The sequence below is a fragment of the Diceros bicornis genome, chromosome 18, assembly GCF_020826845.1.
Source record: "Diceros bicornis minor isolate mBicDic1 chromosome 18, mDicBic1.mat.cur, whole genome shotgun sequence".
Lineage (NCBI taxonomy): Eukaryota > Metazoa > Chordata > Mammalia > Perissodactyla > Rhinocerotidae > Diceros > Diceros bicornis.
The window spans coordinates 14,789,741-14,812,994 of NC_080757.1; the positions used below are offsets into that span (position 1 = coordinate 14,789,741).

At 38.7% G+C, this 23,254-nt stretch overlaps 1 protein-coding gene and 1 pseudogene across 1 annotated transcript; both read left to right on the forward strand.

Moving 5' to 3' along the window:
- The first annotated feature begins 1,946 nt into the window (after window positions 1–1,946).
- LOC131416645 (olfactory receptor 1A1-like) lies at window positions 1,947–2,876 on the forward strand. Its single transcript, XM_058559304.1, has one exon. The coding sequence runs from the start codon at window positions 1,947–1,949 to the stop codon at window positions 2,874–2,876; it is 930 nt and encodes a 309-aa protein (XP_058415287.1).
- An 11,193-nt stretch (window positions 2,877–14,069) lies between these two features.
- LOC131416646 (olfactory receptor 1A1-like) lies at window positions 14,070–14,996 on the forward strand (annotated as a pseudogene).
- Window positions 14,997–23,254: the final 8,258 nt, after the last annotated feature.

Below are 23,254 nucleotides of genomic sequence, written 5' to 3' on the forward strand. Positions count from 1 at the left end.
CATTTCAAGAGAGAAAACCAGATTCATTTAGGTGCAGAGATGAAAAAGCACATCATATTTAGAGGAATTTTATCTGCTTCCCCTGTGCTAGCATATAATTCCCATCTGTACTATAGGAGACACTGAGAATGGGTGGTTAAATTAATCACATATCAAATTAATTATTGAGAAGAGGTCTCTAGAAAAATTAGTGGATTACTTCGGATATCCTGGACTACAGTAATAAATACATGTAAAATATGTAATGGTTGAAACAGAGTAAAGTTTATTTCTCTCTTATATAGAAGTTCTAGTGAGTGTCTTCGGTGGTGGGTGGCCCTTCCGGTTGTAGAGAAGTAAGGACACAGGCTCATTCCACCATGTGATTCCACCGCCAATTCAGCCTCCTGGGCATTTGCATCTAGCTTGCCCAAAGGGAAAGAGAATTTGGAGGAAACCCAGAACTGGAACACATGGGCTTGGCTACAACTCAGTCACATAACCAAGCCTCAGTACAAGGGAGCTTGGGAAATGTAGTCTACCTGAGTTTCCAGGAAGAAGAGAACAAAGTGGATTTGAGTGAGATGCTAGTAGACCTGTCACAATTAGTATGCCTCACAATCAAGCTGGATGAAAGGAGGGAGTCAGTAGTGAGGCAATTAAGTGAGCCTTACAGTATTTCGGGTAGAAAATGATGGTGATCAAAGCTAAAGCACTGAGGCAATAAGTTCAAAACTTATGTACAAATTATTTAGAACAAAGAATCAACCAGATCAGAGGTAGAGGTGGGGGATAGCCTGGGTGACAGCGCCGGGTAGCATCCCATGTGTGGGGAACCCATGAAATAAACATGGATATATTCAATCTATTGAGTGCAAACTTATTGGTGCATAAAATAAACAGTATTCTAAATAATCTCTGTAAGGAAGATAAAAATAAACAAGATACAGTTCTCTTCCTCAAAAAAGCTGGCAGTCTGCTTAGGATGGATGTGCAGAGTATATTGGTGAGATGAATGAACATGAAAATATAGGAAACGAGATCAAGCCTAGGAGACAGAGACCCAAGAGTCCCCCAAGGAGCAGTCGAAGCCATGATGGAGTTGGATGAGTCACCAAAGGAAATAATAAGGAAAGGTAAGAGAAGCCTGAAGAGTGGATTTGGGTGAGATGTAAGAGAAAAACATTATGATTACATATATTTAAGGGTTTTGAATAGAGGTGAAACCTATCCAGGGAGGTGGTGAATATCTACTTTAAAAAATAGGATACCTGGGGAGTAAACACTGATCTTGTTTTGCTACCGACTAACCCCAGTGGCCTTTGTGATTTGCAATCTTCTGATGCCAGTGTAGACACTTGTTACCACCTAGCCCTGGGCGTATTCTGAGTTTGGTCAGTGGAACAATTTCTAATTATCCTGGGTGCTTGTTGTATTGACCATCCTTTGCACTGAAGTGTTTTTTCAAAGACCCCAAAACACTGTCCTTTCTTTTTCATGTGTAATAAAATTAGTGTGTGATTCAGGGTTCTCCATTAAGTTGTAAGGTCCCTGAGAGCAAAGACTATGTCATATGTAAATAAATAGATGAATAAACTGCATTTTTCACATATTTGTGATTTGTCCATGAGGCCTAACAATGTTCTATCACATTGAATATGAACTTTAATTATTTGTTAAATGATTAAACTCTAGAAGTTTGGGTGATGGTGCTGGGGTTAGGGAGGAGGGGCACCTGCAATTTAAGACTGCTCACTTCTTACACATGAGTGTCCAGGGCTAATTTTCAATTAGTCCCACTGACCAACAGGGGTTTTCTCCCCAATATATTGGCTATCTGGATTTAGTAAACCCAGGTATAGACCCAGCCACCACAGGGACCCAAAAGTGGTGGTTTAGGAACATCACTGCACACAGCACTTCACTAATAATGCGGGTTTCCTCTCCCCTTTTCTGTTGAAGGGTCCATGAGAAAAGACAACCAGTCCTCTAACATGGATTTCATCCTCCTGGGAGTTAGCGGTCAGCAGGAACAGGAAGACTTCTTCTTCATCCTCTTCCTGTTCATTTACCCCATCACACTGATTGGTAACCTGCTCATCATCTTGGCCATTCACTCTGACATTCGCCTTCACAACCCCATGTATTTTCTCCTTGCCAATCTCTCCTTGGTTGACATCTTCTTCTCCTCTGTAACACTCCCTAAGATGCTGACCAACTATCTCTTGGGCACCAAAGCCATCTCCTTTGGAGGATGCCTAACACAGACATATTTAATGATTGCCTTGGGTAACACAGATAGCTATATCTTGGCAGCAATGGCATATGATCGTGCTGTGGCCATTAGCCGCCCACTTCACTACACAACCATTATGAGCCCATGGTCTTGTATCCTGCTAGTTGTTGGGTCTTGGGTGGTTGGAAACACCAGTGCCCTCCCACACACTGTGCTCACAGCTAAGCTGTCCTTCTGTGGAAACCAGGAAGTGGCCAACTTCTACTGTGACATGGCCTCTTTGCTCAAGCTGTCCTGTTCTGACATCCGCTTCAATGTGAACATGATGTACCTAGGGGTTAGTGTTTTCTGTGTGCCATTACTATGCATCATCATCTCCTATGTTCAGGTCTGTTCCACAGTCTTACGGGTTCCATCCACCAAGGGTGTGCTCAAAGCCTTCTCCACCTGTGGTTCCCACCTCACAGTTGTTTCTTTGTATTATGGGTCAGTCATGGGAATGTATCTCCGCCCTCTGACTAGTTACAGCCTAAAGGATGCTGTGATAACTGTGATGTACATCGCAGTGACCCCAATGTTAAATCCTTTCATTTATAGTCTGAGAAATCAGGACATGAAGGCTTCCCTGGGGAAAATCTTCAACAAGGGAATCTCCTCATAACCTCTTACTTTGCAGACTTCAGTCACCAATTAGGATGCACTTGAAAATCCAGCCCCAATGTCCTCCCACTCCAGGATACCACCTTTGATCTCTCAGGGCAAGACCACTCAGGTCTGCAGGCTTCCATTCATCTTGTCAGGTCCAAAATCATAAGTAGTGTCAGCAATACACAGCTTCACTCTTTCAGGCAACTTGTATAATTGAGCTAAGAGGCAATATTATCTTTTCTCTGAGCCTCTTTCAAGATATTAATATAATAGTAGATTTCCCTTACTTCATTTATTCATTCCCTTACCCTCAGCAACTATTCCGCCTTCTCTCCATTATACTCTAACTTTTCCATCTTTAGAGAGGACATTAGGTTAAGCCACTGTGCTGGTCCACATTGCAGACAGCAATACTAGTCTATCAAGTCCTCCTCTTCAGTCCACTTCTATACAGATAAGGTAAGGTTACATAGGTACAGAATTAATGGGCTATCTTGACCGCTATGCAACTAACTTTGCTAGATGGGATCAAAGTACCATCCACCCTATCAGGCCTTAGGAATTCTGACTTAAGATTCAAAAACATAGTAACAGTTTCTTGCATAGGAATTATCCCTACATCCAGGCTTTGTACTTACGGCACTGGTCCTGTGACCACTACATCAAGTAGGGGGATAAACTAAAGGTAATATGGGGAAGAAAGAAAAGTATAGTCGTTATACCCAGTGTACTTTTCCCTTGGCAAGAATTGCATAGTCATACCAGTATCCTTCCTCACCTCCTGTTTGCCAGATCAACCAGAAACCTGTCCAGTAAGGACACTCGATTCATGTTCATATTGAGTGTGAGCACACACTCATGAGGGCCTGTAAGCTAGCCCTTCATGTTTTTATCTCTCCCCATTTTAGACAACCAATGTTTTAATTGCCCATTCCAATTCTCTATCAAACTAGTACTCCGAAGAGGATATCTCTCTGCCCATTGTTGGACATTATAGGCTGTGTTCCTTGGTCTAAAGAAATAACGGTCAGCCATCCAAAATGGTGCAATAGCTTCTCTTCCACTCTTTTATAGCACTCAGCATTTGCATCTACCACCAGATACACAAAGCCAAGTCCAGAGTCAGTGTCTATTCATGTCAAGACCCACTCATTTGCAGCCCCCCAGGGCTACCAGCATCAGTCCCACTTGCCAGCTATGATCAGTGCCCTCCCCCCAGAGAATCTGCCACATAGCCATCTGCAGTCTCTGTCTCTTTTGCTGGCAGACAGAACAGTTCTTATTGGCATTTTGTGCTCCAGGGGGTGCAAGAGGAAAATGTCCAGATTTATCCCATTTCTGCATTGCTTCAATACCCCATATCCACTATTTCATGGATCCAGCCACACAACCCTGTGTGGCTATAGAACTCTTGAATTGTATGAGTCCAAGTTGAAATGTGTTATAAGTGTAAATTACACTCTGGATTTTAAATATTATAAAGTATCTCAATACTGATATAAAATACTGATTGCATGTTGAAATGATAATAATTTGGAATATTGGGTTAAATTAACTATACTATTAAAATGATTTTCGCTTGTTTCTTTTTCCTTTTGTCCCCAGCCTTATTGTTCATCTTTTCAAAACACTAACTCTTATTTCATTGGTCTTTTCTATTGGGCTTTTTTTTTTTTTTTTTCAGTCTCTATATCATTTATTTCTGCTGTGGTCTGTGTTACTTCCTTCCTTCTGCTAACTTTGGGCTTAGCTTGTTCTCCTACTTTAGTTTCATGAGGTTTAAAATTATTATTTGACATTTTTATTTTTTCTTAATAGGTGTTTATTGCTTTAAATTTTTCTCTTAGAACTGCTTTTGCAGCATCCCATAGGTTTTGATATGTTGTGTTTCCATTTTCATTTGTTTGAAATATTTTTTAAATTTTCCTTTTGATTTCTTATTTGAACAATCAGTTGTTCAGGACTATGTTGTTTACCTTCCACATATTTGTGAATTTTCCAGCTTTTCTACTGTTATTAATTTCTAGTTTCATACCATTGTGGTCAGAAAAGACAATGGTATGATTGCAATCTTTTTAAATTTTCTAAGACTTGTTTTGTGACCATCATATGACCTGTCCTGGATAATTTTCCAAGTGCACTTGAGAAGATGTGTATTCTGCTGCAGTTGCATCAAATGTTCTGAATGGTCTGTTAGATCTACTTGGTCTAAAGTATGATTCAAGTCCAAAGTTTCTGTATTGATTTTCTGTCTGGATGATCTACCCACTGTTGAAATTGGGGTATTAAAATTTCTTACTATTATTATATTGTTGTCTATTTCTCCCTTCAAATCTGTTAGTATTTGCATAATATATTTAGATGCTCCAATGTGGAGCTTGTATATATTTACAATTGCTATATCTTCTTGATGAATTGACTTCCTTGTGATTATCTAATGACCTTGTCTCTTGTTACCATTTTTGGCTTCAAGTCTATTCTTCTGTCTAAGTATAGCTACCTTTACTCTCTTTTGGTTTCCACTTGCATGGAATATCTTTTACATCCCTTCACTTTGAACCTATGTGTGTCCTTAAGCTGAAGTGAGTGTCTGTAGGCATCATATAGTTGGGTCTGGTTTTTTTGTCCATCCACTCACTCTTTTTCTTTAGATTGGAGAATGCAATCCATTTACATTTAGAGTAATTTTGATAGGTAAGGACTGACTAATGCGATCTTATAGATTGTTTTCTTGCTGTTTTGTAGGGCCTTTGTTCCTTTCTTCCTCTCTTGCTGCCTTTTTTAATCAATTGATGATTTTCCATAGTGGTATGCTTTTATTCCCTTCTCTTTACTTTTTGTGAATCTACTGTAGATTTTTACTTTGTGGTTACCATGATACTTACATAAAATATCTTATAAAAATGTCTATTTTATGCTGATAATATAACTTAAATCATGTACAAAAACCTTACCCTTTTACTGTTCTCTTTTATGTTTTTGATGTCACAGTTTAACTCTTTTTATATTGTGTATCCATTAACAAATTATTTTACCTATAGCTATTCTTAATAATTTTATTCTTTAACTATAGTTAAGTGGTCATCATACCACCACATAGAATTGGAGTATTCTGAATCTGACTATATGCTTATCTTTACTACTGTGTTATATGTTTTCATATGTTCTTATGTTATTAATTAGTGACTTTTCACTTCAGCTTGAAGAACTCCTTTCAGCATTTCCTTTAGGGCAGGTCTAGTAGTGATGGACTCCCTCAGCTTCTGTTTGTTAGAGGAAGTCTTTATCTCACATTCATTTCTGAAGGACAACTTTGCTGGATAAAGTATTCTTGGTTGACAGTTTCTTTCTTTCACCATTTGAATATATCATCCCATTCTCTCCTTGCCTGCAAGGTCCCTGCTGAGATACCTGCTGATAGCATTTTGAGGGTTTCTTTCTAGGAGATAATTTTTTTCCTCTTACTTTTATTATGAATTTATTTTTCTGACATCAAATCTGCCTGAAATATCAAATAAAGTATTTTTTCTGCTCTTTATTCATTTCTGTCTGCTACTTCAAGGTCAGTTTCATTTTCATCTAAATTTGTTTCCATTTTATACTGTCTCCTTTATTCATGTCTTTCGTGTGTGTGTGAGAGCAAGATCAGCCCTGAGCTAACATCCATGCCAATCCTCCTCTTTTTGCTGAGGAAGACCGGCCCTGAGCTAACATCTATTGCCAATCTTCCTCCTTTTTTTTTTTTGTTTCCCTTTTTCTCCCCAAAGCCCCAGTAGATAGTTGTATGTCATAGTTGCACATCCTTCTAGTTGCTGTATGTGGGACACCGCCTCAACATGGCCGGACAAGCGGTGTGTCAGTGCGCGCCAGGGATCTGAACCCGGGCCGCCAGTAGCGGAGCGTGTGCACTTAACCACTAAGCCACAGGGCCGGCCCCCTAGGCTCTGTTTTAAGGATTTTTCAGATATTAATTCATTCAATCCTAATAACAAGTTATGAGGATCTTACAAGTTGTTGTTGTTGTTACTATTGTTACTCCTATTTAAGAGATAGGTAAGTCTATTCAATAATTATCTGAGGTCAGTTACAGCCACTAAGAGACAGAGCCTGGAGTGACACCCAGTCAGAGATCACAGTCTTCACCATGGTCCTCTCCAGAAAGGAAGAGACTTCTCTGCTACAGTCATAGGATAATCACCATTAGTCAGGGCTGTTATAAAGTTAACACATAGATGAAGTGGACTAGATAACATCAAGGCCCTTTCCATCTCTAAGAATCCGAAAAACTACAAGACCTGCCATCAGTGTGGTAGATAAAGAAAGTATAACTCCCATCATAAGTCAAATGCTCCTCAAGTCAAATGCTAGAGGAAAAATAAAATAGAATTCTTTTCTTTGTCATACTTAACACCAGAAAGGCTTCAGCATAGCCTGGAAGGATAAACAGGAGCTGAGCTGTAGCACAGTCCTTGTATCCCAAGGGGTGCTTCCCAGTTTGTGCTGAACAGCAGAGGACAGGGGCCCACATTCCAACAAAGAGGCTAGAATAGGTCAGCCCAGAACTTGGACCCTGGAGATATACTCTCCTGAAAACACTCTCGCCCATCCTTTCTTCCACAAAAGAACTCTGGGAACTATTACTCTTGAGAACTGCTCTGTGCCCTCCGGGCACACCTATAGGAGTGTGTCAACAAGTCTCAACAATTGCTCTGACTTTGGCCTGAATGAAGTCAAGGGAGAGTAGATGTTTCAGGACTTTATAGCCTGTTGAATAATTCAGAGATTTCTCTATGATATAACGTGCTCTATCTCCTTGAGGAGGAAATTAGGTTCCTCATCTCAGGCCCCACTCAGCAGAGATCCTTCTGCCTCTTCTGCTCCATATTTGGGAAACTCGGGGCTCCTCTTTCTAAACCATCCCAGTCCTGTTTCCTCTGCCTCAGGAACAGTGACAAGAGACTCATTCTCCAGGCTACTTATGGCACTTTCCCCAGCATGCCTGCCCCCTAAGAGGAATATTAGCAACTCTAGACCAGCTGGCTGTAAACTTCCCATTTGTGGAAGAGGAGTGAAGGCCACAGAACCACGACCCTTTTGACAGCATCTGAGCTAACCCTTCAGGTAGGGGCTGTGGACATTGGAGAACAATGGGGTCTTTATGACACTGACATCAAAGGATAGACAGCCAGGAACTCCACTACCTGTATTATCTCCTTTGACCCTCACAAAACCCCCAGAGGTAAGTAGAATTATTTTGTCATTTTATCAGATGAAGAAAATGATGAATCAAATTGCCTAAAGTCAAACAGAGAGAGAGTGGCAAAACTAGGACTCACACCTTGACTCCAGAACCCAAGTTCTCAAGCTCAGATGGATAAAGGCAGAGAGACAAAGAGAGAGAGGGAGAGAGAATCTGCCCCTTCTGATAGTGCTTCTCCTTGGGATTTGTCCCAAAAAAACAGGATAACCAAGGGGTAGTTCTGATCTGGTTATCTCAGTCCTGAGCTCTCTCCACCTCTTGAAGTCATATTGTGTGTATGTGTGTGTGTGTGTGAACGCGCATGACTAACACTCAAACAAGTGCATTATCTTAGAGGAGAGCTAAGGATAACCCTCCTTCCATGCCCACATTCAATGGCACATGCTAACAGGCTTCTTCAGGAAACTGTTATTTCATTGTCAAAGTGCTGAGGAGCTGAACAATTCGGAGTCTCACAGCACTCAGAAGATGACTCTTTGACGTGTTTGCTGCCCCTGATGCAAGAGGAAGCACTTGGCCTCTTCTTTCTCTTCCAAACTGTCCTCAGCACAATCACACTCACATGACGAAATCTCAGAACACAAACACTTTCCAGGAAAGTTGATCTCGGTGACCCAGCACTGCCTGGGACTCTGGCTTACTTCTGGTGAACTTGAGGCTCTCACTCCGCCTCTAGCATCCTTGCTGATGCACCCCCTGCTCCTCTTCCTGGGGGCATATGGTTCTTTACCTCTTTCTTCAGGATTTCTGCAGAACTCATTTCTCCCCATGATGATACCCTGACATCCAGAACTGAGGATCTCTATCCTCAAACCCTGGGCTCAGTAGCCCCTCTGCTCTGGTTTCTTGTTTCTTAGTTCCCGCACTGATTCTACCAACCACTTCTTTTCTGGTGCTATTCTTACATTCTTTAATTATTTACATTTTGTTTCCTCGTGGTTGTCCTTGCACCAGATTTTCATTCAAAATGTTGTCTCATTAACCAGTAATTTAATATATATGCTCAATATCTATGTTTATATTAAACAAAAGGCTGCATATCTCTGTTAGCAGAAAAGGTTAGTGCAGCTCAAATCCACTATACTCTCTTGATACTTGATGCATAAAGTACAAATTACTTGTTTTGGTCAAAACCCTGCACAATGTAACCCAAAACTTCTTGTCCTGTTGAATTCTTCCTATTCCCCTGCTTGGACCCCCAGCACCTGATAAAGACATTTAGCATATTTCTGCCTGAAGTTGTCCTCCGTTGTCTGAACAATTTGCCTTTGAGTTTTTCTCCATGATAGGGAAGTTGAACATCATCTGTTAGGTGATGGGTAGACAATGAGTGGCTTTAAAAAGACAGACACAATCACATTTGCATTTTATAAATATAATTTTCGGTCCAGTAAGCAGATGTCTCTATAAGGAAACCTGGATGAGCATCGTGTAGGGCCCCTGGATTCCTCTTCCCAGTGGAAATAACTTCCATCTATTTTCAACCTCTTCACAAGGAACACTCTCTCTGTCTCCTACATTCACTGAAAAATGGACTGGGAGCCACCCAGCTCTGTGGACACACTCTAGACCCAATTATCATCCACCATGTGAAATTTTTATGTTAAATTAAATTTGTTTATTATAATATTGTTAAAACATCAGAATGACAACGAGAACAACATAACAAAGACTCATCATCCAGATGTAACAAATGTAACATTTGGTCATATTTGCACCCAATTTTTTTAAAGAAATAACCATTACAGATACATTTGAAACTCTCTGTCTTGCCATTTAAATCTCAATTTTCTCCCTCTCACTCCAGAGATAACTGTAATTTTAGAGTTGATAGTATACTCCCAGTCAAGATTTATACTTTTATTACATACATGTGTATTAATTTTTGTATTAAAATGTGTATATATTGTGTGATATCGAATACATCTTCCAATAACTTGCTTTTTTCCATCCTATTATTTTTTAAATTTGTCCACCTGAACTCATTCACTTTTCCTGTTGTACAGCATTCATTAATAAGAAATTGGCACAATTTACTTATCCATTCCTCCGTCGGTAGGCCATTTCCAAGTTTCCTTTATGACAATACACATCCCTGTGAATGTCTTCATGATCACAGTTTCTCTAGGGTCTAATCTGGAAGTGCGATTGCTGGGTCACAGGTGGATGAATTCCAGCTTTCCTAGAGATGGGCTAAGTGTTTTTCAAATGGCAATACTAATTTTCCGTTTCTTCCCAACACTTGAAATTGTCAGACTTTTACACTTTTACATGCTCCAAGATGAAGAATGTTATATTAAATTTTGTTTTAATTTAGTTGAACATCTTTCCTTTTGTTTATTGGCCAGACCAGCTTCCTCTTCTATGACTTGCCTATTCTAGCCTGCTGCCCATTAATTCCTACTGGGTTTTTGGTCTCTTTCCCACTAGTGTGTAGGACTCTTGTGTATTCTGAATAATAATGCTTAATTGATATGTGTGTAGCAAATACCTCTTTCAATTCATGGCTTGTCTTTCTCCCTCTTTTATGGTGTGTTCAAACAAATATTTTCAATTTTAGTGTGATTAAATTTTACGATATTTTCTCTATGTTTTGTGTATTTTGTCCCTGGTTTAAGAAATTAATTCCTGCCTTATATTATAAACATATTTTCCTTTTTTTCCTTCTAAAATTTTTAAGTTTTGTTCTTTCAATTAATCCTTTAGATGTTGTTTTTCAGTATTACATTTTATAAATAGGTATCCAATTACCCCACCATTCTTTACTAGAGACTCAGGCCATCCCTTTCCTGCCTAGAACTAAACCAACCTCTGTTATACAATTTCTAGTCGATGCTTGGTCTGTTCTGGGCTCTCTAGTCTGTTACATGGATCTATTTTTTAGTCCCTATGCCAGTATGACTCCACTGTTCAAATTACCATAATAAATCATTTTGATACATGATGAGGTAATTCCTTTCTCCTTATTCTTTTTTTCTGAAATTGACTTAGCAATTGTTGGCTCCTCATTCTTCTACATGAATTTCAGGATTAGTTCCTAAGCTCCATGTTTAAAAGAAAACTGTAGTATTTTGATTGGATTGCACCAAATTCATAGATTAATTGGGGGAGAATTGACATTTTTACCACATTGAGTCTTTCCATTAACAGTGCTTATCTCCACATTATTTTAGGTATTTCTTTCCTTGAGTAAACTTTTGTAATATTTGATACCAGTCTTTGAAGGTCTTTGTTGGAATTACTTTAGATTATCTAAAATTTTTCTTGCTATTGTGAAGGGGGAGTTTTTTTAAAAAACAGTAATTTCTAATTTATTACTTTTATTTATTTATTCCTTAAGTACAGGAACAATACTGATTGCTTTTAATTTGATTTATATTCAATAAACTTCCCAAAATATATTAATCTATCTATAGATTCCCTTGGGTGTTCATTGTAGACAACCATAATCTGTGAATTTGCTCCATTTTGCTCTTTCCTTTCCAATTTTTATATGCCAGAATTTTTTTGTAGTGCTCTTTTCATGAAGAGGCCAACACTTCAACTACTTTACACAGAGGACTCACGTTAAGCTTCCTACTTCATGCGGACCCGTGGCTACATCTCTTGTACCAAAGAGGCGTTAACGCCCCAGACTCCAGCCCTTAGGGTCTAATTCCTGGTTGAAAACTCCAAAGGGTAACCAAAGCAACAGTTATCATTTACAATCCTTGCTCTGAGTTTTAATTGTTTCTCATGCGTAGGTATTTCATTTCTTTATTTTAAGCTTGGCTACATGTATTTTGTTTTGTTTTGTTTTATACTCATATTTTATCTAGAATTTCTATGTGTTTTAATAGCAACAGGACCTGTCAACTTCGGCTTAAACTGCCATGTTGCCAAGAGCTGCCCTCTGAAATCTTATACTTCCATACCATCTCAACTAACCATAGTCTCTGAGCCCTCCAACTTTACTGAACTCTTCTAACCCTGACATATTATGAGTCTGTGTGAAGCTAAGAAAAGGCATTTCAAGAGAGAAAACTAAATCCCTTTAGGTGCAGAGATAAGCAAACACATCACATTTGGGGGAAAGTTAATTAGATCTGCATCCCCAGTCCTAGCATATAATTCACATGTATACTATACGGGACACTGAGAATTGGTGATTGAACTAATTATAAATTGAATTAATTGTTGCGTAGAAGTTCTTTAGAAAAATTAGTCAATTACTTAGGATATCCCAGACTGCAGTAACAAATAGATCACAAAATGTGTAATGGTGTAAACAGAATAAAAGTTTATTTCTCTCCTATGTAACAATCCCAGTAGGTGACTTCTTGGTGGATGGTGGCTCTCCTGGATGTGGAGAACTAGGGACACAGGCTCCTTCCACCATGCGACTCCACCATTCCATTTAGTCTCCTGGCCATTTGCATTCAGTTGGCCCACAGGGAAAGAGAGTGTGGAGGCAGCCCAGAACTGGAACACATGGATGTTTGCCTAGAACTCAGTCACATGATAACATCTGAGTGCAAGAGAGCCTGGGAAATGTAGTCGAGCTAGGTGCCCACGAAGAAAGGAATGTGGATTTGAGTGAGCAGCTGGTAGTCTCTGCCACAAGTATGGTCACAAAGTGCAAGACGGACCAAAGAGGAGGGAACCAGTGGTCAAGCAGTTAAGGGAGTATTACAATGTTTCAGGCAGAAAATGATGGTGGTCAAAACTAAAGCGCTGAGACAATAAGTAGAAAAGTTATGTAAGAATTATTTTAAATGAAGAAGCAACAAGATCAGATGTGGAGGTGAGGGATAAACTGGATGAGTGCACCTGTGAGCACCCCATTTGTGGAGAACCCATAAAATAAACCTGGAAACAATTAAATAAATTTTGAGTGCAAACTTATTGGTGCATAAAATGAACAATATTCCACAATAATCTCTCTGGAGGAGATAAAAATAAACAAGATATGGTTTTCCTCCTCAAAAAAACTTGCAAACTACTTAGGTTGGATATGCAGCATACCGGGTTTGCTTAGACATGTTACAGTATGAAAAATGTGGAAAGATAGGAAAGAGACCAAGCCTACAGAGGCACACCTGAGAGTCTACTGTGCAGTAGCTGAAGCCACTATGGAGTTGCGTGAGTCACCAAAATAAATAATGAAGCAGAGGAAGGGAAAACCGAAGAGATAAGCATTGTGCTTATATATACTTAAAGGTTTGGAAAAGAGATAGTAAAAGTGTACTTTGAAAATGGAACACCTGGGGAGGAATTTCACTGGATTTGCTTTGCTGGGACCTATTCCCAGTTGTCACTCTGATTTACAATCTTCTAAGACAAGTATAGACACCTGATACCACCTGGGCTCTGGGATCACTCTGACATTATTCAGTGGGACAATTTCTAATTGCCCAGGATGTTCCTTGTACAACATGTTCTTTGTGCTGGACTTCAAATACTCCAAAATGTTGTCCTTTCCTTATCATGTGTAGTGAAATTAGTGTGCAGATCTTGTTTCTCCATTAAGTTATAAGGTCCCTGAGAGCAGAGACTGTCATATACGTTGAAAGAATGGATAAATAAACTGTGTTTATCACATGATCATGATCTTTCCACAAGATCTTACAGAGTATCTAGCACTTGTAAATTGAAATGTAATTATTAGATAAGTTATTAAATCCTTGGTGTTTGGGTGATAGTGCTGTGATCGGAAGGATGGGTACCTCTGACTCATACTGCTCACTTCTCAGACATAACTATCAATCACTATCTGACAATTAGTCAAACTGATGAACAGAGATTATTTTCCCCCAAATATTGGCTCTCTCTGGGTTTAGTATAGCTAGGTATAAACACAGGTAATCAATGTGGTAGATAAAGAAGATATTACACAGTAAGTTCAGTAATAATTCTGGGTTTCTCTCCCCTTCCTTCTTTCCTCTCCCCTGTTAGAACCTAAGAGCCATGAGGGAAGAAAACCAATCCTCTACCCTGGATTTCACCCTCCTGGGAGTTACCAGCCAGCAGAAACAGGAAGAATTCTTCGTCATCCTCTTCTTATTCATTTACCCCATCACGTTGATTGGTAACCTGCTCATCATCTTGGCCGTTCCCTCTGACATTCGCCTTCACAACCCCATGTATTTTCTCCTTGCCAATCTCTCCTTGGTTGACATCTTCTTCTCCTCTGTAACAATCCCTAAGACACTGGTGAACTATCTCTTGCACAGCAAAGCCATCTCCTTTGGGGGCTGCCTAACATAGACGTATCTCATGATTGCCTTGGGTAACACAGATAGCTATATCTTGGCAGCAATGGCATATGATCGCGCTGTGGCCATCAGTCACCCACTTCGTTACACAACAATGAGCCCACGGTCTTGTATCCTGCTAGTTGTTGGGTCTTGGGTGGTTGGAAATGCCAACGCCCTACGGCACACTCAGCTCACAACTAAGCTGTCCTTCTGTGGAAACCAGAAAGTGGCCAACTTCTACTGTGACATTGTCCTTTAGCTGAAGCTGTCCTGTTCTGACATCCTATATAATGTGAAGATGATGTATCTAGGGGTTGGTGTGTCTTCCGTGCCATTACTATGCATCGTCACCTCCTATGTTTGGGTCATTTCCACAGTCTTACAGGTTCCATCCACCAAAAGTGTGCGTAAAGCCTTCTCCACCTGTGGTTCCCACCTCACAGTTGTTTCTTTGTATTATGGGACAGTCATGGGCATGTATTTCCACCCTCTGACTAGTTATAGCCTAAAGGATGCTGTGATAACTGTGATATACATCGAGGTGACCCCGATGTTAAATCCTTTTGTCTATAGTCTGAGAAATCGGGACATGAAAGCTGCCCTGAGGAAACGCTTCAGCAAGAGAATCTCCTCATAACCAATGTGAGGTCATACACTGGAGACTTCAGTCACCAATTAGGTTGCACTTGGAAATCCATCCCCAATGTCCTCCCCCTCCAAGAAGCTGCCTTTGATCTTTCCAGCTAGAAAATCTTCCTCTCAAAAACTTGTAACAATTTATGGTACCTGTTATTGAAATTACCTCTTTGTACACATTTATACTCCTTTTGGCAGAGTGGCAGCACAAAATATTGGGTTCATGTCCCAACTATTGTAATGATTATCAGAGTAGAGTTGGGAAAGAATGAGGCTCAGCTTCTACATCTACATAATAGGAATAGTAATATCTCCGTGGCCACTGTCATAAAGTGTGACTATCACAATAGTTCATGCTTTGAAGGCTATAAATCACTATTCAAATGTCATTTTTACTGGGCTATTATGTTTAGTCACCCCTGCTATACTAACAAGCCTCTTAACACAGCAGCTGTCTTAACATTTCACTGTACCTTTCACAGTCTTGGTCATATAAGGTGATTCGAATGAATATTGCTGGAAAGCAGAATGAATGTATGAATATATTAGTCTTTGAAATGTAATCTGATAATGATCAGAAATAATCATACTGGGCATAACCCATCCATTATAACCTGATACATCCATTAGGGCCCATTCTGGAAACAGATATCACACCAGGTATGTTTAAGTCAATAAGATTTAATACAGGTAATTAGAAACACAGATGAATGCTGAAAGAGAATAAAGATAAAAAAAGAGAAAGAGAGATGCTGAGGTAACCCAGAGACTTCAGAAGGACATTTCATCCTCTAGACCTAGAAGAAACAGCTATATCCTAGAAATATAAGATGCCCACTCTTTCGAATTCTATTCAACATGGTACTGGAAGTCCTAACCAGAGACACTAGGCAAGAAGAAGAAATAAAAGGCATAAAAATTGGAAAAGAAGAAATAAAAATCTCTCTGTTTGCAGGTGATAAAGTCATATATATAAAAAAATAGAGATTATATATTTTTTAAAACCTGTTAATAAACAAATTCAGTAAAGTTACAGTATACAAAATTAATATAGAAAAGTCAATTGTGTTTCTGTAATTTACAATAAACTATCAGAAAGAGAAATAGAGAAAAAATCCATTTACAAAAGCACTAAAAAGAATAAAATACTTAGGAGCAAACTTAACTAAAAATATGAAAGACGTGTACGCTCAAAGCTACAAAATATTGATGAAAGAAATTAAAGAAGACACAAATAAATGGAAAGACATTCTGTATTCATGACTTGGAAGACTTAATATTGTGAAAATGTCCGTATGACTCAAAGGGATCTACAGATTCAATGAAATCCCTATCAAAATTCCAAGGACATTTTTTACATAAAAAGAAAAAAATTCTGCAATGTATATGGAAACTAAAAAGACCACAAACAGCCAAAACAATCTTGAGAAAGAAGAAAGCTGGAAGCATCACACATCCTCATTTCAAACTACATTACAAAGCTACAATATTAAAAAAAAATATGGTACTGGCATAAAGACAGATCTATAGACCAAAGGAAAAGAATAGAGGGCCCAGAAATAAATCCGCACATATACAGTCAACTGATCTTTGACAAAGGTGCCAAGAATATACAAAGGGGAAAGGATACTCTCTTCAACAAATGGTGTTGGGAAAACTAGATATCCACATGCAAAAGAATGAAATTGACCCTTATCTTACACAATACACAAAAAATCAACTCAGTATGGATTAAGGACTTAAACATAAGATATGAGACTAAAACTCCTAGAATAAAACATAGGGGAAAATCTTCATGACGTTAACTTTGCAATGATTTCATGGATATGACACCAAAAGCACAGGCAACAAAAGCAAAAATAGACATGTGGGACTACAGCAAATTATAAGGTTTCTGCACAGCAAAGGAAACAATCAACAGAGTGAAAAGGCAATCTACAGAAAAAGAGAAAACATTTTAAAGCATATCTGATAAAGTGTTAATTTCAAAATATATAAGGAAATCCTACAACTCAGCAGAAAAAAATAAACCTAATAGCTCAATTTAAAAATGGGATGAGGAATTGAATAGACATTTCTCCAAAGAAGACATACAAATGCTCAACAGGTTTATGAAAATATGCTCAACATCACTAATCATCAGAGAAATGCAAATCAAAACCACAATGAGATATCACCTCACATCTGTTAGGATGCAGAGATATTGAACCCCTGTGCACGGTTTTGGGAATGTAAAATGATACAGCCAATGTGAAAAACAGTATGGAGTTTTCTCAAAAACATTAAAAACGTTAACTACCATATGATCCAGCAAACCCATTTCTGGGTATTTATCAAAAGAGTTGAACTCAGCATGTCAAACAGATATTTGCAGTCCCATGTTCATTGCAGCATTATTCACAAGAGCCAAGAGATGACAACAACCTAATTGTCCATCAACAGATGAATGGAAAAAGAAACTGGTGTAAACATAGAATGGCTTGTTATTCAGCTATAAAAAATGTAGCAAACTCGGTTAAAAGATTCAAATATAACCATCCTGTTGTGTTTTCAGTTAAATATAAAAACGTCCCTGAAAAGAAGTTTTGTCAAGATACTTGAATTGTGGATATTATTTTTATAGCCTATGAAACACAATCTTTAATCTCTTCATGATCTTTCTTGCATGTTAAACTAAATGGCCTCATTTATTAATTAACGATTCACTTGAATAATGATTTCAAATTTGCACCTCTGACTTCTGGGGTGATCAGTAGTGTCTACTTTCGTTAATGGTTCTAAGAGCCTTGGAATTTAGATCTTTTACCTTTCTACTTAAAGGTAAAATAGATATCTGACACCAACAGACTTCTTTTAAACTAAAAACATGAGGGTCTATATCTCTTTCTATAACATTATATAGACCGCAGTTGATTTGATTTGATACAGTGACTTCCATTTTAAAAAATTCTGATAGTGGATATCTAGTAAAACAGTAGAATTGATATACTTAAACCTTTATTTCTGTATTTATAAAGTCAAGAACAAAACAGTAATCTTAAGTCCCCTTTACATATCACAAGATTTAGAACGAGTTCTGCTCCCTGCATTCCTTCCCAGTCTTCAATTCATGGTCTTCATTATATTATTCAGAAAATTTAAAATAAAGACTACTCACAATACTTAAATTTGTAACAATAAAATACTATTTTTAAAGAAACATTTCACTTAATTTTGTAAAAATATTTACAACAGAAATAACCTAGCTGAGTACAGAATTTTGGGTTGTGAAATTGTCCTCCGAAAACTTTGATACTTCTTCAATGTTTTCTGGCACTGGTGTTTTGTTGAGAAAAACCAGAAGCTAAATTAAATGTCTATCTCTTTTTTATGTAATCCGTTATTCTCTTTTATTGAAATTTTTATTCATAAAAATTTATTTAAAAAATTTATTCTCTGTCATTGAAATTTTTATTCATAAAAATGTTACTCCTGTAATAAAATACCAAAATATCACTAAGATACATCTAAGGATATTTTCATTAATATCATCCAGAATATGGTGAGGCTTTTGATTATGCTCTAGTTTTTTATTCTCTATAATATTACCTTTTTTTGCAACTTTAATTGTTGCTTTTGTTCTATTGGTTCTTGTTTTTGGTGGAACTACTATTATTCTTAAGTTAGAGAACCACGTTCTCTCCAACATCCTACTTTTCTCTTCTCCTTTATTGTTTTAAATTTTTTGTTCTTTTAATCTTCCTTAAGGAGGGACTTCTGCTATGGTCTGAATGTTTGTGTCTCTCCAAAATCCATACCTTGAAATCCTAATGCCCAAGGTGACAGTATTAGGAGGTGGGGCCTTTGGGAGGTGTTTAGTTCTTGCGAGTCGAGCTCTCAGGAATGGGATTAGCGTTCTTATAAAAAGAGACCACACAAAGCTCCCTTGCCCCTTCCGCTATGTGAGGACACAAGGATAAGGCACCTTCTATGAACCAGGAAGCCCTCGCCAAACACCAAATTTGCGAACACCATGATCTTGGACTTCTCAAGCATTCAGAACTGTGAAAAATACATTTATGTTGTTTATAAACTACGCAGTCTGTGGTATTGTGTTACAGCAGCCCGAACAGACAAGACAACTTCTGAATTCTGTCCTGAACGTTACTAATTTTCTGAACTGTGAATTCTGCCTAAAATGCCAATTAAAATAATTTTTTCTGCTTCTTATTCACTTGTGTCTGCTGTTTCTAGGTCAATTTCATTTTCATCTAAATTGGTTTCTGTTTGATACTCTCATTTTAAATGTCTTAAGAACATGAAGAAATTATTTTTTTTTAATTTTCTGTTCCCTTCCTTAAATTGCTTTCAAACATGTTTTTCTTCCAAGTACTTAAGGTGTTGCTCCTCTTCTCTTACTCTGCAAATAGATTTCCCAGATCATTCTTTTTTAAGTGTCTTTAAACTGGAAGGGATTGAACGAATCCTGGAGTTTTCTAACAGATAATTAAATTTAGCCTCTCTCACCATCCACAGTTTTTTCTCTCTATGGCCTGGAACATCAGAGATTCCTTTCATAAACCAATGAAAGCTGTAGTCACTACACACAGAAATATTTGCAATGTTTGAGGTTAAGGCCTCATTCTCTTTGTAGCTCTCTTCGATGACATTGCACAATTCCTTGCCCCTAATGGGTACCTAGAAAAAGAAATATGGAAGTAGGGTGAGATTCTGAGAAGGACATAAAGAGGAAAATGTGATTACTAGCAAGAAAATATTGATCCTGAGATGTCGTCTTATCTGTGTCTGGGGAGCCCATATGCTGGACACTGAGCGTGATCTGATCACAGGGCAGATAACAACAGAACAAATAGGACGGTGCAACCAGAAATATCTCCAACGGAAAATGCACTTCAACAAATATTTCAACACCTACCACGTGCAGAATCTGAGGAAGAGTTTGGAGAGTTGTACAACAATTACACAACTAGTCGTAAAACGGGCAGTTAATAAGTAATATTCTAGGTAATAAAAGTAGTAGTGGAGTGGTGGTAGTTAACGTTGACTTAGTGCTAACTATGTACCAGGCTCTGGTTTAAGAATTTTTCAGATATTAATTCATTTGTTCCTCATAATGACTTTATCGGGATGTTGTGATTGTTGCTGCTGTTATTCTGATTATAGAGATGAGTAAGTTTGTTAAAAAACTATCCAAAGTCAGTAACAGCCAATAAGTGGCAGAGTCTGGACTGAAACTCAGCCGGAGCTCACAGTCTTCACCATGTTCCTCTACAGAAACATAGTGACCTCTCTTCCACAGGAGGGGCTAAGTCATGGCATACTGACCATTAATCAGGGCTGTTATAAGGTGACACATACGTGGAGTGAACTAGAAAACATGTAGGCTTGTTCCTTCTCTAAGAATCTAAAAAATTCAGAGACTTACTGTCATAATACTAGAAAAAAGAAAGTTTAACTTCCACCATATCTCTCCGCAAGACAAATCATTGACAAACGGTGAAATATAATTTTTATTTTCACAATTAACGCCAGAAAGACTTCACCATAGTCTAGATTAAAGACCAGGAGCTCAATTGTAGCACAGTCCTTGTATCCCATGGGGTGGTTCCAGTTTGTACTGAACAGCAGTGGACAGGGGCCCACATTCCAACAAAGAGGTTAGAATAGGTCAGCCCAGTGCTTGGGCCCTGGAGGTGCACTCTCTTGATAACCCTCTCGCCCATCCTTCCTTCTAGAAGAACTCTGGGAAAGATTACCCTTGAGAACCACTGTGTCCCCTCGGGGCACAGCTGCAGGAGTGTGTAATGTGTCTCAACAATTACTCTGACTATAGTGGCATAAGACCCCTAGGGAATCATGTTTCAAGAGACTATATAACCTGGTGAATAATTCACAATTTTCTCTATCCTATCAGTCATCTTGCTGCCTTGAGGAAGAAACTAGAGTTTTGATCTTCAGGCTCCATCTAGGACAGCTCATTCCACCACTTCTGCTCCACGTTGGGAAACTCGAAACTCCTCGTTCCAAATCATCCTGGTCCTAACTCCTCTGCCTCAGGAACAGAGTACCAGAGACCCACTCTTCATGACTACTCCTGGCACTTTCTGCAGCATACCTGCCTCCAAAAAGAGATGCTAATGGGGGCTAGACCAGCTGGCTGTAAACTTCCCATTTGTAGAAGAGGGGTGAAGGCCACAGGATCGGGACCCTTTTTGACATCATCTGAACTGACTCCCCAGGTAGGGCTATGGATGTTGGAGAGTATTTATGACAGTGACATCAAGGGATAGACAGCCAGAAACTGTACTACCTGCATTATCTCCTTTGACCCTCACAAAACCCCCAAGAGGCAAGTAGAATTATTTTGTCATTTTATCAGTTGAAAAAATGGTAAATTGATTGCCTAAAGTCATACAGAGAGATAGGGGCAAAACTAGGACTCACACTTTGGCCTGAATCCAGAGCCCAAGGTCTCAAAATCAAGTAGGCAAAAGGGAGAGAAAAGAGGCAGAGACAGAGACAGAGAGACAACCCTCACCTTCTTACAAATGGCTATCCTTGAGTTCTTGTCCATGAACAGAGGATCAGAAAGGGGTGTTTCTGATTTGGTTTCCTCATGTTGGAGCTCTCTCTAACCTTGAAGTTTAGCACGTTGCGTGTTGTGTGTGGTGCGTGTGTGTGTATGCACTCACACATCCCATTGTCTTAGAGAAAACTGGCAAACCTACCTGTACTCCCACATTCAATGGTGCATGCTAACAAGCCCCTTCAGAAAATTCTGTTAGCTTATTGTCAGAGCACTGATGGGCTGAACTATCAGGGAGACTTAAAGCACTTAGAGGACATTTTTTGGCCTTGTCTGCTACCCCTGATGCCAAGGGAAGGCATTTGGCCTCATGTGTCCCTGAAAAATTGTCCTCAGCACCATCACACTCATGTGCTGGCATTCTCAGAGCACAAACGCTTCCCAGGAAGAGTATTTTAGTGGGCAGCATTGCCTGGACTCCTGGCGTCTTTCCAGTGAACTCGAGGCTCTCACTCTGCTTCTCGTATTCACGATGATGCACCTCCTGCTCCTCTTCCTGGGAGTACAAGTTTCTTTCACCTCTTTCTCCAGGGTTTCTGCAGAAATCCTCTCTCCCCATGATGACCCTACATCTCGCATTATGGATCATCTCTATCCTCAAGTCCCTGTGTTGAGAAACCTCCCTCCTCTGGTTCCCTGTTTCTTTAGTTCCTGCAGTGATTACACCAAGCTCTTATCTTTCTGGTGCTACTTTTCTTACATTCTTCAACTCTTTTATTTTATCGCCATATGGTTGTGCATGTACTACATTGTCACACCCAAATGTTGCCCTATTGATCAATCACTTTATTTAAATGTCCAAATATCTACATCTACATTAAACAAGAGATTGCATATGTCTACCACCAGAAAGAGTTAGTGCAGCTCACATCCACCATGCTGATTCTTAGTTCCTACTGAAGACAGAACCAAGTTCTTGCATTGCTTCACAATCCTCCACAATATTAACCCAAACTTTTTTCCAGACTGATTTCTTCCTGCTTTTATCCTGTGCTCCTAATAAAGATACATAACTCATTATTCCCTGATATATTCCTCAAATGTATGGATACTTTGTCTTTGAGATTTTCTACATGATAAGGAACTTGGACTTCATCTGTTAGGTGATGGGGAGACAGTGAGTTATTGTAAAGAGTACACAAAATCAATTATATTATAAATATACTTTTGGGTCCAGTAGACAGACATCACTATAAAGAAGCCTGCCTGAGAAAGGAATAACATAAATAAGAAATGAGATGATAGCTAGAGTTACAAGACTGAGGAACATTTGTTGAATAACTAAAAAGACTACAATATGTTTACCAGACAATGGGTTCTTGAGGTAGATACTGGAGAGAGAAAATACTCCAGCTGAAAGAACGGTGGAGCAATATAGCTGAAGAAACATAAAGGAAAAACGATGACAGACTATTGGATGCATGGACAGTTTCTTCTGAGTCTTTGGGGAAAAAAAGACAGGGTAGTAGTCAGTGTATGGTATGACATGCAGAGAAGAATATTGAGGAAATATTCTCTCTCTCACCATAGAGATAACAGCTATTCTAAAATGGGTAACATACTCCTATTCAGGATGTATACTTTTACTACATATGAGTGTATTATATTGTGATAAAATTTACGTAAACATTTATGCCATACGTCTTACAGAAATTTGTTTTTTCATCACATTA

Coding starts and splice junctions, on each gene's coding strand:
- LOC131416645 (XM_058559304.1), top strand. CDS start 1,947: ATGAGAAAAGACAACCAGTCCTCTAACATGGATTTCATCCTCCTGGGA.